The 14,880-nt window shown below is 38.3% G+C and overlaps 1 protein-coding gene across 3 annotated transcripts in view; it reads left to right on the forward strand.

Annotated features, from left to right (window-relative positions):
• The window catches only part of JMJD1C (jumonji domain containing 1C), a 173,420-nt gene that overhangs the window by 129,216 nt on the left and 29,324 nt on the right, over nucleotides 1–14,880 (forward strand). For all 3 annotated transcript variants that reach the window (XM_063133069.1, XM_063133067.1, XM_063133068.1), the window contains 7 exons: nucleotides 1,452–1,557; nucleotides 4,525–4,649; nucleotides 5,485–5,628; nucleotides 5,732–5,918; nucleotides 5,999–7,668; nucleotides 9,912–10,084; nucleotides 10,342–12,518. In XM_063133069.1, the coding sequence (XP_062989139.1) occupies nucleotides 1,551–1,557; nucleotides 4,525–4,649; nucleotides 5,485–5,628; nucleotides 5,732–5,918; nucleotides 5,999–7,668; nucleotides 9,912–10,084; nucleotides 10,342–12,518 (4,483 nt within the window). In that variant the 5' untranslated portion in view covers nucleotides 1,452–1,550. The remainder of the gene's footprint in view (nucleotides 1–1,451; nucleotides 1,558–4,524; nucleotides 4,650–5,484; nucleotides 5,629–5,731; nucleotides 5,919–5,998; nucleotides 7,669–9,911; nucleotides 10,085–10,341; nucleotides 12,519–14,880) is intronic.

Genomic DNA, 14,880 nt, shown 5'->3' on the forward strand with positions numbered 1-14,880 from the left:
CAGAAGCAATCAGTAATTCATGTTTTGGTATTAAAGCGCTTATGCAGACACATAGGCATCCTTTTAAAAAAGTTTTAATCTGACCCCTTATTATAATCTTATTGTTCTTCCTTCTTGTAGATTAGAAATTACATAATGAACCATATAGTGGCAGGGATTAGACTTTGTATTGTAAAATTACACACCTTGAGATCGTGAAATAGGTGAGACTATAACAGTGGAAAACTATGAAATGAACATGTCCTGATAAGAGTGGCTATCCATATAACTCTTGTTATTTATACTTAATTTATATTAATTTGTTGATTGGTACAGTGAACATAAGATACCTAAAAACATGTTGTGCTCATTTATTAGTTCTTTAAATATCCACTTTCTAAGGTACAGATGTAATCCTTCCCAAACTCTAATGGTTTGGCAATTGGGAGCAGAGCAGGTATGTGTGATTGTACGCTCCCTCCTTTGTCCTTCTGATCTCCAGCTCAAATTTGCTTCCCTTTCATCCTCTTTCAGCGGTATGTCTGACCATTGTTACTGTTGTAAAAATCTGAGACTCTCAACCAAGCATTCCAAATTCTTCAAAAACTAGTGTAAAGCCCATGTCACTATAGGCACTAATAGTCCTCCTCTTTCCCACTTTTTTGTCGCTCAGTGCCCTCACTGCAAAGGGGTTCATGAATAATGCAACTGTGGCCAAGGCATAGTGTATCCCACCTCTGAAATTTTCATGCAGCATGGCCCCGCCCCCTCCTTCACACAGCCCGATTGCCCAGCTCTGCTCCCTTCCCACTGATGGTGACAGCTTAACCATGCAGCTGCCCCCAGGGCCCACCTTCGCACTATGCTGATTGGCTGAGCAGGGCTGACTGTCATCCTTGGCAGAATGGCTGCTTTGCCTGTTTGTCGCAGAGGAAATTAATTGCTATTAAAGGTCAAGCTTTGAATTTTTTCAAACTTTCAAAAATTTCTACACTTTTGCAAAGCTTCAGTTTAAAACAAAAGTGAGCAAAGTCAGTCTGGTAGATCTCAAATAATAAACCTTACACTAACGTATTCTTATTTAGATCCCATCAATTCACTCATACAATACTGTGGATACTTACTTATAAAGCAAAAATAGTTTTATTGACTTCATACTGTTACATTAGTATTAATAACCTAGAGATTCTTGGGTCCAGCAAGCATGTTGCTATTCTGGAGTAATTTGGAGCTATTGTGAACATGCATAGAACAGAGAATGATTTACCATGCATGTATTTGACAACATATTGGGACTGGATACTTCAGACTTAAGGTGATGGAGAAATCAAACTTTTGGGGCAATTTCTGTCACTTTCCTGAAGGTATTTTTCAGATTGCAGTATTTTCATTAAATTGTTGCATTTAAGGAAATAAACTTCATACAACTTTGAACATGTATAACATAGAGTTCTTTGTAATTTCTCCTGTAGGACGACGTAGACAGTTTAAACCCAGTTCTCAGGGACAACCCACAGCTTCAGGAAGAAGTAAAAATCTGGGTAAAGGAACAAAAGGTGCAAGAGATTTTTATGCAAGGTAATTTTGAGAATTCTTTCTTCCTTTTATTTAATTAGACACCATGAAAATTAATTCTTATGATTGGGTGAAAAATTATACTGTAAATAGAGATCTGGATTTATTTTCAAAACTTAATAAATAGAAATGTATTTATATTGTTGAATATTCGGTTTAGTATAGGGTGACTAGATCAAGAGTTCAGAAATTTCATTGGCTGTGATTTTTTTTCCTGATGTTTAAAGGGGGTATTTTCAAAAATTAGATGTAATCACATGGATAATAAATAATTCTTTGTCACATGAACCAGATCCTTTTTCCTTCTTGTGAATAGTGTGTTTAAAATGCAATTTGAAGTTGAGTGTTGGGAGGTAATACAGTAAAGAAGGAAAACGCTGAATATGCATGAGCACTAGGTTTCCTCCCAATTGCTTATCAACTTCATGTTTTAAATGTAATTATTACAAGCAGTATCATTATATATTGTAAATAACAGCACATTCTCCAGACTAACAAAGGTTGTCAGCAAAGCATAGCCTACAGGGACTGAAAATACCTTTTCAATGAACCTGATTCTATAATAAAAACATAGCAGAGACCTGCTGGATCAAATCATGCATCTGACTAGTTCAGCGCTCCCCAACATGGTGCCCTCCAGTCAGGGCCAGCCCTTCCATGAGTTGGGGTGAATCCTCCATCTTAGGCCATCACCAACATCATCATTGATGAACAGAATGATATTATAGTGCTTCCAAATAGCTTTCTCTAGAACTGCTTTCTTTCCTCCCCCTCCCTCCACTCTTAGGGATCATCTATTTTCATATATTCCAAGTACTCCTCCAGACATCCATTTCCGTAGTAAAGATGATTGGAAACAAAATACAGAACCTCAAGAAGAGGCCCTTGACACCACAGGAGCTTGAGCTACTAATGTTGTGGTTGCTCCATCTTCCAAATCCCATCAGTCTTCCCAGTGTTTGAAACTGCTAATATGTTTGCATTAGCAATGACCAGATAACATCTAGGTAACTAGGATACTGGGATTGTGAGTAAGTTGTCATAGTGGTTGCCTGCAGTAGCAGTACAATTGCTGGGGAAACACCTGCAAACAGACATCATCCTGAGAGTAATCTCTAGAATTGTACTCTCTCATATCTGTGCAAGATAGATCACAAAAGTTTGCCAAGATCTATGGTACAATATAATTCAGCAAATTCAGTAAATGGGTCTAATACAATTTGTGGTGGATATAAATAAAATATGTACAATTTACTGCACCTGAAGCATTATGCAGGTATTTCTGCATATATGGAGAGATTATTTCAAACTGGAATTGAAGCAAGGTGCAACCAGAGTAGGTCAAAGGGGGTGCAACCAGAGGAACAGATTGAAAGAACTTAACACACTTAATGAAGGAAAAGATGCTTGACATAGGGGAAACAGTGTTCATTAATTTGATAATGACCCTATGCCAAATGATTCTATATTACAGATATAGGGAACCTCCACCCTGTGAGTCGACTACAGCCTATGGGTTTTCCCTGACAGCCTGCCAAGCGTATTTCCCAAGCCCGCCTTTCCCTTGACCTAGTGTCAAGAGAGGAAAAGGGCTTATGTCCAATCTGCTGCTTTCCCCTCTCTCGATGGTGGGGGTGGGGAGGCTTATCTCCAGTCTGCAGCAGATCTGAGATTGGAGATCGCTTTACCCTTCTGCAGCTTTGAGAGAGGCTCCCCTTTCAGCAATGGGGCAGGGAAAATGCCATTCCGAGCTGATTGGAATAGATTATGAAGGCTGTGTGTGTGTATGTATGAATAGTTTGTGTGAAATCCACATGTGTGTGAGAGAGGGGGAGAGAGAGAGAGGGCGTGGAACGGGGAGGGAGTGTGAAGCGGGGTGTAATTGTGGGGGCAGCGTGCCCTCAGTGGCTCCATGATCATTGGGAAGTGGCCACACCCATTGCTGGCATATCGTTCTTCCATCTGTCAGGCTAAAAATGGTTCCTCATCCCTGCTAAATTGTGAAAACTATGATAATGAGTTTCAAATTTATTCTCAGCTCCTTGTTGGCACAAAACTATGATTATTAGTGTTCCACAGGAAGATGTAAAAATACCAAGATAAGAAATTGAAGCTGGGGGCGGGGGAGGATCTTTAGAGAGGAACAGTATGATACAAGGAAGTAATCCTATTGAATCAAATTGGGTCTTCACAGTAGATAAATAAGTGAGGATAGCAGAACATAGTCAAAAAGCTTAAATTGTAGTTTGATGTAATGTATGAATTTTAAGTCTGCTTCCAAACTAAACTAATTGTTCTTAGTACTTTGGAAGTTCCCCCCATTTTCTTCATAGATTTTTTAAAACAGTTGCTTGTCTGCAGTTACTATGTGCTTTACAATGTATACTTAGCGTTATTTTATGAATGCATGCTTGTTCATAACACAGTACCAATAAGAAGGAGAAAAGGCTGCTGAGTGACTTTTGTGTTTTTGTTTTTAAATCCTGTGGAGGATGCGAGTTCTGTGGTCACTTTGGGGGAAGTCTTGGCAGCTGTGAAACCCAAAACTTAAAGAACTAAATTGTTTCTACGTCAGAAGCATCTGGGCATGCTAACAGCTGCTTTACAGCTTCTGTTCAAGGAGTTCGGCTCGCTTTTCAGTTTAGCATTTTATAGTTAACGTTTGGGCTTCTTTCCCACACCCTTTGTCATTGTGGGTTCAAAATATTTTTTTAAAAAAAGTTTGAAACTATCAGCCTTATAAACCTGTCAGGTTGTATCAAATATTACATTTTCATTTGTAAATAATGCCTTTGTGAATCCGAAGAAAAATGTGTAGCAGCATTAAAGGCATGATAGATGTTTGTTTTTCTCTTTGGTTGGTTTGCAATGGCTGGTTTTAGAAGTCCTGCGTGCACTTCTAAAACCAGATCATGGCTGCAAATTTTCTTGCAATAATCTTCAAAAGCATTTTTGTTTTTGTTTTTAAAGGTCCATATTCATTAAATGGTTATAGGGTGAGAGTATACAGACAGGACTCTGCCACCCAGTGGTTCACTGGTATAATTACTCATCATGATCTGTTCACTCGCACTATGATTGTTATGAATGATCAGGTAACTATTTCTTCAATTACTGAAAATATTTATCTTAAAATACATACATGTTGTAGCTTTTCATCACAGTTTCATGACCTGAAATGGATCCACATAATACCTTGTTGCTTTTAAAATAGCATTTAATCCAACTGAATTAAAAGTCCACAGAGTTTTTGAGGCGAAATGGCTACAGAATGTGCTGTAGCATTCACTTGCGTTTTAAAAAACTTCAATCCTCTCACCTGGTAATTACATAAGTAAGATACTATCAAGTGATTAAGTGGCTATAAATGCCTACTTTAAACAAAGGAAATTTGAATGCTTATTATGGTGGTCCTTGGTATTCTCGTGGCATAAATGGAGAAATTGAATCCAAGAAAAGGTTTGGGCTGCTGCTTAGTATTTGGATGTTCTGCTTTTTCTCAATTGAGCTCTCCCCCCCACATCCAAATGTTGGGATGGAAGTAAAGGCCAACATAACCTTTCATCCTATTTCCATTTAGCTATGGTTTACCGGCATCATTAATAACTCAAACTCCTTTCCCTCTCAAGCTGAAAAAAAAAATCTCCCTCTCCTATCTTTATACTTTATTCCTGTTTGACTGTGTGTTTTTTAATTATAAAAAATTAAAGGATTTTGAATTTGGAATAAGTAGATGGAACCCTGTGGTGCTCTGACAAACATTTTAACATGCTAGTTTTAAAATGAAAAAAGCCACTTTTGCATTCTTTTGAAAAGACTTTTGTCAATCTTTCCTTTCAAGTTGGAACATACATGTTGTATTGGCGATTGGCATTCATATAGAAAATGTAAATGGGAATTGATTACAGATTTTTTCCCCTAATAAACCAGGTTTTAGAACCACAAAATGTTGATCCCTCTATGGTTCAGATGACCTTTCTAGATGATGTCGTTCACTCTTTGTTGAAAGGTGAAAATATTGGCATTACATCACGGCGGAGGTCTCGTTCCAACCAGAACAGCAACACAGCCCACGTAGATATATTTTGATTTTAAATTATATTGCCATTTACTCTCTTTAAATACATTTAATTGTATTGTATTGATGGATTATAAATGCATTAATGTTTTTATTTAGGGCCATTATACTCGGGCTCAAGCAAATAGTCCCAGACCAGCAATGAATTCCCAGAGTGCAGCACCAAAACAAAATTCACACCAGCAGCAACGGAATGCTCGCCCAAATAAAAGAAAAGGCTCTGATAGCAGTGTGCCTGATGAAGAGAAGACAAAAGAGGAAAAATATGACTACATAGGTCAAGGAGGTAAAAGCATTTTTATAAGGGTTGGAGGTGTTCTTCTTCAAAATTGTACTGAAGTAAAAATATATATTTTTTCTTTACAGAAAATTCCAAAAATAAGAACAAACTCTTTATTTCTAAAAGAAGAAAACCTGAAGATGATGAAAAGAAATTGTGTCTAAAGAGACAACGGATAGATAATACTTCAGACTATTCTGAGAGCAGTGACTCAGAAAATTCAAACAAAAGATTGACAGATTCCTCATCAGAGCAAAATTCAGAGAATGAATTGAAAAGCAAGAACACTTCAAAGATAAATGGGAAAGAAGGAAAATCCCAGAGCAGTGGATTAGAGGAAGAAACACTAATAGATAGCCAGTCTCCCTGGCATGAAATACAGGAAGATAAAAAACACCAAGAGGTAGAAAGACCAGAATCAGCTGACTTGGAGCTGCAAGACATTTCACTCCATCAAGTAGAACAGCCAACAATGTATGATCGGAGTGCCAGTGATGTATGTATTCAGGAGTGCAGTATAGAAAAGCAACATCCCAGGGAACTTTTACCAAATGAACAGTTCATGCCCACTTGTCCTACGTCAAAAAGTGGTATTGTTATAAACACTGAAAACAGTACAACTAATGAAATCCAGGAAAACATATCAAATACTTTTGGTGTGCCTGTCTGTCAGAAAATGGAACCTCTTGGCAGTGATACAAAACATCTTTTTACAAATGCAAACTTTCTGGAAGTAAGAAAATTGGGAACTGATGAGAACTGGATTAATAATGTCAGTAAAATGGATTTGATACAACCAAAAGTTGTGAAAAGTACATTAGCAAATGAACATCTTAATTCTGAAAAAGTTCAATATGGCTCTATGTCATCTTTAACTGTCATTTCTATAGCAGAAGAGGGCAGAGTACGTAAACAAAGTCCAATCTCTGATGCAGTCAAGTCAAAACCTGTTCCAGTGGTTGAAAACACAAAAATCAAGTCAAATTCCTCTCCTGAAGTTAAATATAAACACGCCCAGAGTCCTGATACTGTGAAGTCTAAGGTTAATTACCTGAACAGCCATGTTACTGGAGTAACAAGGTCAGCAATTAAAACTGAGCATGATTTGCCTAGGTCTAGCTTCCATCCAGTTCCAGCTAGAGTTAGTTCATTAGAAACTACTAAAAGTCCTCTTATAATTGACAAGAATGAACATTTCACAGTTTACAGAGATCCCGCTCTTATTGGACAAGAAACGGGAACTAACCATATATCATATTTACATCAGCATAACTATCCTCCTCATTCCACTTCCCATAGAACTTGTTTAAATCCAAACACTCATCATTCTGCATTAACTGGTGCATCCCATCTATTAGCTGGATCCTCCAACCAAACTCCTTTGTCTGCTATTAATACTCATCCTCTTAGTAGTGCATCTCACCATTCTGTTCATCACCCACATCTACTTCCTGCAGTGTTACCTGGAGTGCCTACAGCCTCTTTGTTGGGAGGCCACCCACGACTAGAGACTGCTCACGCTAGCAGCTTAAGCCATTTGGCATTAGCACACCAGCAACAGCAACAGATGCTACAGCACCAGTCACCACATCTTCTTGGGCAAACTCACCCTTCTGCTTCGTATAATCACCTAGGACTTTATCCAATTATTTGGCAGTATCCAAATGGAACACACGCTTACTCAGGACTTGGAATACCTTCATCTAAATGGGTCCATTCTGAAGCTTCTGTTAATACTGAGACTCCCCTGAGAAGAGTAAGTCATGCTGAATCCCCAAATTATTATACATTGGGGTAATATTATAAGATTAGTGGAGGGGTGTGTGTGTTTATAGTGCTTTTATACAATTTTGCTCCAAATTACTTTAATAAATTTGCATGAGAATAACTTATCCAGTAGCAAATTTAAAGAATTGATGTTAGGTAATCAGGCTTTGCTTTTAGGGATAACCTGATTATATGTCATGGTATGACATTATTACTGAATATGTGTTAATAGAGTGGTGTGGCTGTTGATGTGAAGATTATAGTACTTTTTGAAATCTATGTTATATTCTTTTTAAAGGCGGAAGGTTGGAAAGAATTTGATAGATTCACTTTCTTTTAAGCTGTGGATTGGCTTTCACATTTGTAAAAAACACACCTAAAAGTAGCACTGTCATTATTGCAGAAGTTTACAGAATGCTGGGATATTTTTTAAACTTTAAAATAAAAAGATTCACTGCTCTTAGCCTTATAGAAGGGTTTTTCCAACTATTAATAAAGTATCGTAGCAGTAGAATGTGTATGTAGCAGTAGTATGGTGAAAGCCTAGTACAGATGTAATAGTAGCAGTGTACTAACTGTGGTTCAGAGATTGGGGCATGCGCATACTTTCCTCTTCTCTTACCTAGTTAGTGACTGGGCTTGGATGATACAATAACCCACCATGGGTTAAATAACCCATTTTGGATTATTTAATCCATTGGAGGTTATTATGTCGTCTGGCAAGATTTTTTTGACCCACGGTGGCTTATTTCCCCGAAACAACGCACAGTCTGCAGAGTGGGTTATTTAACGCACCGTGGGTTATCGTGTTGTCCATCAGGCACTTTGGGTTAATTGGCTCGCCTAAAAAGTCTCACAGCAAGAGTGGTTAAGATCACTGCCGGGTGACTCTCTGTAATGGAAACAGAGAAACAGTGGCTCCCTGACATAGTGCTAATGTGCTATCTCTGTAATCTTTTTAAAAATAATTCTTTTACTGCCCCCAGCCTAATTGCTCAACTACACATTAGCAAATGGGTGAATCAGCGGCTCCACGATGGAGCACATTAGTGCTATGTTGTTACAGTTTCAAAAAAGAAAAAAAAGTTCCTTTACTGCCTCCATCCCAGTCGCTAAAATGTGCAAGTGCGCAGGTTTTGGCAGGGGCTTCAGGTACTTGCTGACTAGGGGAGGCAGCCTGCGAAATGTTTTTGCCACCCTCTTTTGGTGCACCTGGGATTTCCCCTCCTCTGGGTGTAATTGTGCAGTGTTTTGATGATGCACCGGGTGTCTCCCGACTACGAGAGGCTGTGTGTGATATCTGGTCCCGATTCTGCAAACTTCCAAGGGTTTATTGTACCATCCTCTTTTCGATGCACCCTGGATTTCACTCCCTGAAGCTTCTGCTGCGATAAAATGAAGAGGGAAACCGTGCCACTGCTCGAGTGGGAAGCCTGCAGCAGGACAGGGGTGAGGGGTGGATCTGATTAGAGTCAGTAGCTTAGTAAGCTACGCACAGTAGCTTATTAGCCCGATTGTGTGGCAAGGCATTGTGGACAATTTCTAAAATAAGCTATTGTGCACAGCTTATTAAGCCATAATGGACAAAAGTGATGTAAGTTGCAATATTAAATCTGCACCAGCACCAACTATGGCTAGCTTTTAAACCAGGGCTAGACATTTGTTTTTCAAAACCTGGTTAGCACCAGCACAGGCATAATGTTATACCATAGTAATGTCAACCAGGGAACAGAAGGTGGATGAGAACACAGCAAGGTTTGGGTCTCCTAACCATAATCATTAGATTATTAGCATTACTTCTGCACTAGCCCTGAGTAGGTACTTATTGAAACCAAAGCTGCTTTATATTGTGTTTTTATACTGTGTGTTACATATATGTGTAAGATTTAATTTTGGTTGGAAATTGTGTTCCAAAAATGGGCACTTTTAAGTTAAGTTGTGAGTTGACGTTTAAAAGAAGTTATACATCTCACACACACACACTTGTCACTAGGTGTGCTTTCTCTTTGCTATTTAAAACCTTGTCTTGCTTCTGAATAGACTGCTTATTGTGGCCTTTAGTTTTTTTTAATCTTTAATATGAGCTGCCAGGATGCAATTATGTCACTTGTAACTCAGTCATTGTAAAAACAGAAAAACACTTTGCTATCCTGGAGTTTTGTTAAGAGAGAGTGATAACTGTACTTAGGTTCCAGTGGTAACTGTAGAGTCTGATTTTCTTGCCATTAACAGAATACTCCTAGTCCTTGGTTACACCAACCCACCCCTGTGACCTCAGCTGACGGGCTTGGGTTATTGAGTCACATACCTGTAAGACCATCCAGTGCAGAGCCACATCGGCAACTGAAATTGACGACACATTCTAGTCCTCCATTGTCAAAAAGTATAGTGGATCATCATAAAGAGTAAGTTTGCAGTGTTTAATTCTATAAACACAAAGGTAAGGTAAAGTAGAATATTAAGCTAATTTCCTTGTGTTTTGCTTCAAGTTATTTATCTCTGTGTATCACATATAACCATCAGGAATATGAAAAGTATACTCCTGAGAAAATTATGAGTAGTATATATTTTGTATTAACACTTGAAGGACAAATTCTTTTAACACCTGTTTTCATTTATTTGAAACAAAATTAATCCAGTGCTGTTTTGTCTTTGTATACAGAGAATTGGAAAGAAAAGGAATTTTTGAACCTTTACGTTCAGTTGCAACTACTCCAGCAAAGTCTGATCTAGAACTTAACAGATTACAGACTGCAAAAGAGGGCCATTTGCAAAGACATTTTGTAGACCCTCTGCAACGGTCACTTCAAGAGACAGGAGAGAGACTAAGCAAGTATAAAGAAGAACACAGGCGAATACTTCAAGAAAGTATTGAGGTTGCTCCTTTTACAGCTAAAATCAAGGCACTTGAGGGTGAAAGGGAGACTTATTCTAGAATGCCTTTATCATCTTCTAGCCCCAAAAGCCATGGAGTAAAACATGACAAAGATTCAGAACTCTATAAAATGAAGCATTCAGTACCACAGAGCTTGCCACAAAGTAACTACTTTACCACCTTGTCTAACAGTGTAGTGAATGAACCACCACGAACATACTCATCCAAAGAAGTTTCAGGTATGTGTGCTGATAAACAAAGTAGTAGTTGTCCTTCAACAGCTGCTGCTCAGTCACTCACTTCTTTCACGTCATCTCTTTCAAAACCACCACCTTTGATTAAGCACCAGCCAGAAGCTGAAAGCTCTGTAGGCAAGATAACAGATCAACTTTCACAGCAAGTGACTTCTCATTCAGTAAATTCTTTTAGAAATGACTCCAGAAGTCCTACTCAGTTGTCAGTTTCATCCTCAAGTGCACTCCGAACGATGCCTGCTTTACACAGAGCACCAGTGTTTCACCCTCCAGTCCATCACAGCTTGGAGAGAAAAGAAGGAAGTTACAATAGTCTTTCCCCTCCAACTCTAACTCCAGTACAGCCAGTTAATGCAGGTAGCAAAATCCATGAATTACAAAAGCCACCAACTTTAGTACCTGAGCCGAAGGAAGCACAAAATATTTACAAGAGCGCTTTGGAGCAAAAGTTTTCAGATATGTGGAAAAGTAATAATATTCCAAATAATGATAAAATGGAATGGCATGTTGAAAGAACTAGTGGGAAATCACCTTCTGCCACAGCTTCTGTCATTGTACGTCCACCTTCAAGTACAAAGTATGATACTGTGTCTGTAGTGCAGTCAGCTCCCAAAGAACGGGTTATAGAAAGATCATTGACAGGAGCAAACCAAACAGATTGCCTGAAACCAGCGGAAGCCAAAGAGACTGCTAGAATAGTTCTGTCGAATGTGAATTCAGACACAATTCATACCCAATATGAAAAGAACTTTCCAGCTGCTTCCCAGGGCAGTGTTCCCAGTTCTGTCACGCCTACTATAACTATGCTGTGCAGTACCAAAACGGATGTAACCACATCTGTGGCTACTACTGGCGTTCCAAGCATGGGCAGTTCAGAAGTGACTTACTGTTTGTCAAATGTAGCATTAGCGTGCACATCAGTAGAGAATACTGCCTCTAGAGCCATAAACCAGGAAGTGGCACACATACAAGAATGTGGTGTCAGCACCTCAGCTCCAGTTACGCTAGCCTGCGGCAAAACGGAAAGTATTCTTCAAGCCAGCTCTGGATTCTCTGGACCATCTGATTTTGTTCACTTGAAAAAGCATAAGGCAGCGTTGGCTGCGGCTCAGTTTAAAAGTAGCAGTGCCAGTGATACAGAGTGTAATGCTGTGAAAAATCCAATATATCCAGTCTCTGTTTCCCTAGACAGTAGTGTCATCTCTAGTACAATAAACAAAGCAAATACTGTAGGCAATGGGCAAGTTTCCCAGACAAGTCAAGCAAACTACCACACGAAACTGAAAAAAGCTTGGCTCACGAGGCATTCGGAAGAAGATAAAAACACTAATAAAAAAGAGAATCCAGGAAACAGTGTATCAGAAATTATTAAGCCATGTACTGTTAACCTAATTGCTTCTACATCAAATGATTTGCAGAATAATGTAGATAGTAAAATATTGGGGGAAAAGCTTATGAAAGAAGAGAAACACACAAGAAGAAAAACCAAAAGGACTTACGAAACTGGCTCTGAAAGTGGAGATTCTGATGAAAGTGAGAGCAAGTCTGAGCAAAGGACGAAGCGGCAGCCTAAGCCAACTTACAAAAAGAAACAGAATGATTTGCAAAAGAAAAAGGGAGACACAGAGGAAGAAATAAAACCAAATGGTGTTCTTAGCAGGAGTGCCAAAGAAAAAAGCAAACTGAAGTTACAGAGTGGCAGTAATAATAGTAAGTATATAGTTACATACAATTTGGGAAAGATAAGAAAATTGTTGTTTTATCATAGTCTTCTCTGACTCTAAAAATACCCTAAATTTTGTGACAAGAAAAGCTGAATTCTGAGACTTGTATAAATTAACTAGTTGTCAACAAATATTGCACTATTTCTTCTAGTCGTAGAGGTAAATAATAGGGATGTAAAACTTCTGAAAATTTTGAAGCCATGGAAAAAGGGAAGTGTTTTTTTTTCCTGGGGGATTTCAGGAAAAAATGGTAATTTTTGAAAAATTGGGGTGGGGGGGAAGCAATATTAGCACATTTTACACATTGAAAGTCACTTTGTTACTTTAGGAACATAAAATGTAATTATGTACAAGTTGGTTTAACATAAAATTATTATTTGATATATTAAAAGTACAGTGTATTCAAACAATTATTACAAATTGAATTTACTTTTTTAATTTTTTAATTTTTTTGTAACAAATGGAGCTACAAGTTCCTGAACTGTAAGGAATACCTGAACTGTAAGGAGCCTCTTAGGTTTTGCCGGTTTATGAGGAGCAGGGAAAAAAACAATTAAACACACAGAAGAAACCATCAACATTAGTAACAAAGAAAATAATTTATGGCTCCTCTAGTCCTCCACAGTGTCAAGCAGACATAAAGCACCCAATCCCATAAAAAGAACTGAGAAAAAGGGGGAACCAAGATTCAATTGAATATGCATGAAATTTAATCAGACTCATTTCCTGAGCTATAGCTATCACTATCAGTTTCAGTCTCTGCTTCAATGGCAGTGCCCCCTAGAGGCAGAAATGCATCTTGCTCTTGCATTTGAGAGTGGTAGTCTCAGTTTGCAACCTAGGACTTGCTTGTCCTCAGTGCACAGAAATTGTAATAATCTGATACTGTACATAGTTTTTAGAAATCATTTGGAGAAGTAAATATCTGAACACCTGTCTTAAACATTTTATTCATCATGATAAATGAAACATTCCAGAATCCATTTTTCTTCATATCCCCCAATTTTTCAGAACCCCCCCCCCTCAAAAAAAAATTTAGAAAAATTTGGGGAAAATGTTCCCCCCCATATTCTTTCTTTTTTTGCCCCGGGCCTTCACAGCTCTAGTAAAAAAAGGAACTGTGAGCAACACTGCCCTTGGACTTTTGAGATTTCACCATCCCCTCCCTACATCCTTTCAACCAGATTTCTCCATGTTAAGAGGTAGAAACTTAGTGTCTCCCCACCACCATGAAAGATATTACCAGAATGCTAAATTCTGTGCCTAAATTCCATAGATGCATACCTAAATTTGGAATTGAGGAACACACATTTATGAATATGTTTCTTTGTTCTATGCAAAAATACATGCGTAAAGAGGGTAGATTCAAAGATTGGCCTGATGTCAGCAGTCTTAACACAGTCCAAACCCTCAAAGAGTTCTAATATAGATCAGCAACTTCTATTTATTTTTAAATCCAATATGTATGTTATTGGCTTGATTCAGATGTAAAACACCAAACTGGTTTGAAACTATGTTAATGAGTTTTGTGTTTGCATTCTCTCTCCTCTTACCCCATCTTGCATTCCCCAAGTCCCTTCTGGGTTAGCAGCAAACCAGAGTTTTCTTGTGCAGCTGAACTGGGCGAATCATGGTTTGCCAGGTTCAGATGTAACCGTAGTTTACTGTTAATCCAAAAGGGAAGGACTTGGACCACACAAGAACATGGAAGAACACACAAATATATATGTAGAGTCAAATCATGCTTTGGCATTATGTCTGAACTGATCCATTTTAACTGTATCTTACCTTGGAATTATAGACTCTTGAAACTACTAATTCATAATAACTTCGTCAATGGTACTATTTACAATACCACTGATAGCAACAACAAATATGCCTAAATTGTACGATGGCTATAAAAATCACACTCTTATTTGCCTAATATTCCTTTTCCTCTGAATGTCACTCAACTGGGCTTTCCTTGGAAAAGGACTATGCGAATTATTTAAGTTTTCATTGTACACTGTCATATTATGTCATGCTCTGAATTGTCCTTAGTTTTTGCCTGATGAATGCCTGCTACACAATTCCATCCCCAGAAACTATTTTCTGATTGTTTGTGTATCCAGTTTAGTACTTCTAGTAGTTTACATCTCTCTATAGCCTTCCTTTATCCCTCTTGATGTTTCCCCATCTCTCCAATCCTTTATTGTCATGGAGAACCATTCCTCTATCAATTTCCCTTTCAGCAGCACCAATGCAGGGAAATCAGTGGATTAGCAAATGAGTTGAATTGGTTGTCACAGTTTCAGAGTCACTAGAATTTAGAATTTAGTATATAATGTGGTTCACACTGTTTCTGTCTA

The sequence above is a fragment of the Elgaria multicarinata genome, chromosome 8, assembly GCF_023053635.1.
Source record: "Elgaria multicarinata webbii isolate HBS135686 ecotype San Diego chromosome 8, rElgMul1.1.pri, whole genome shotgun sequence".
Taxonomy (NCBI): domain Eukaryota; kingdom Metazoa; phylum Chordata; class Lepidosauria; order Squamata; family Anguidae; genus Elgaria; species Elgaria multicarinata.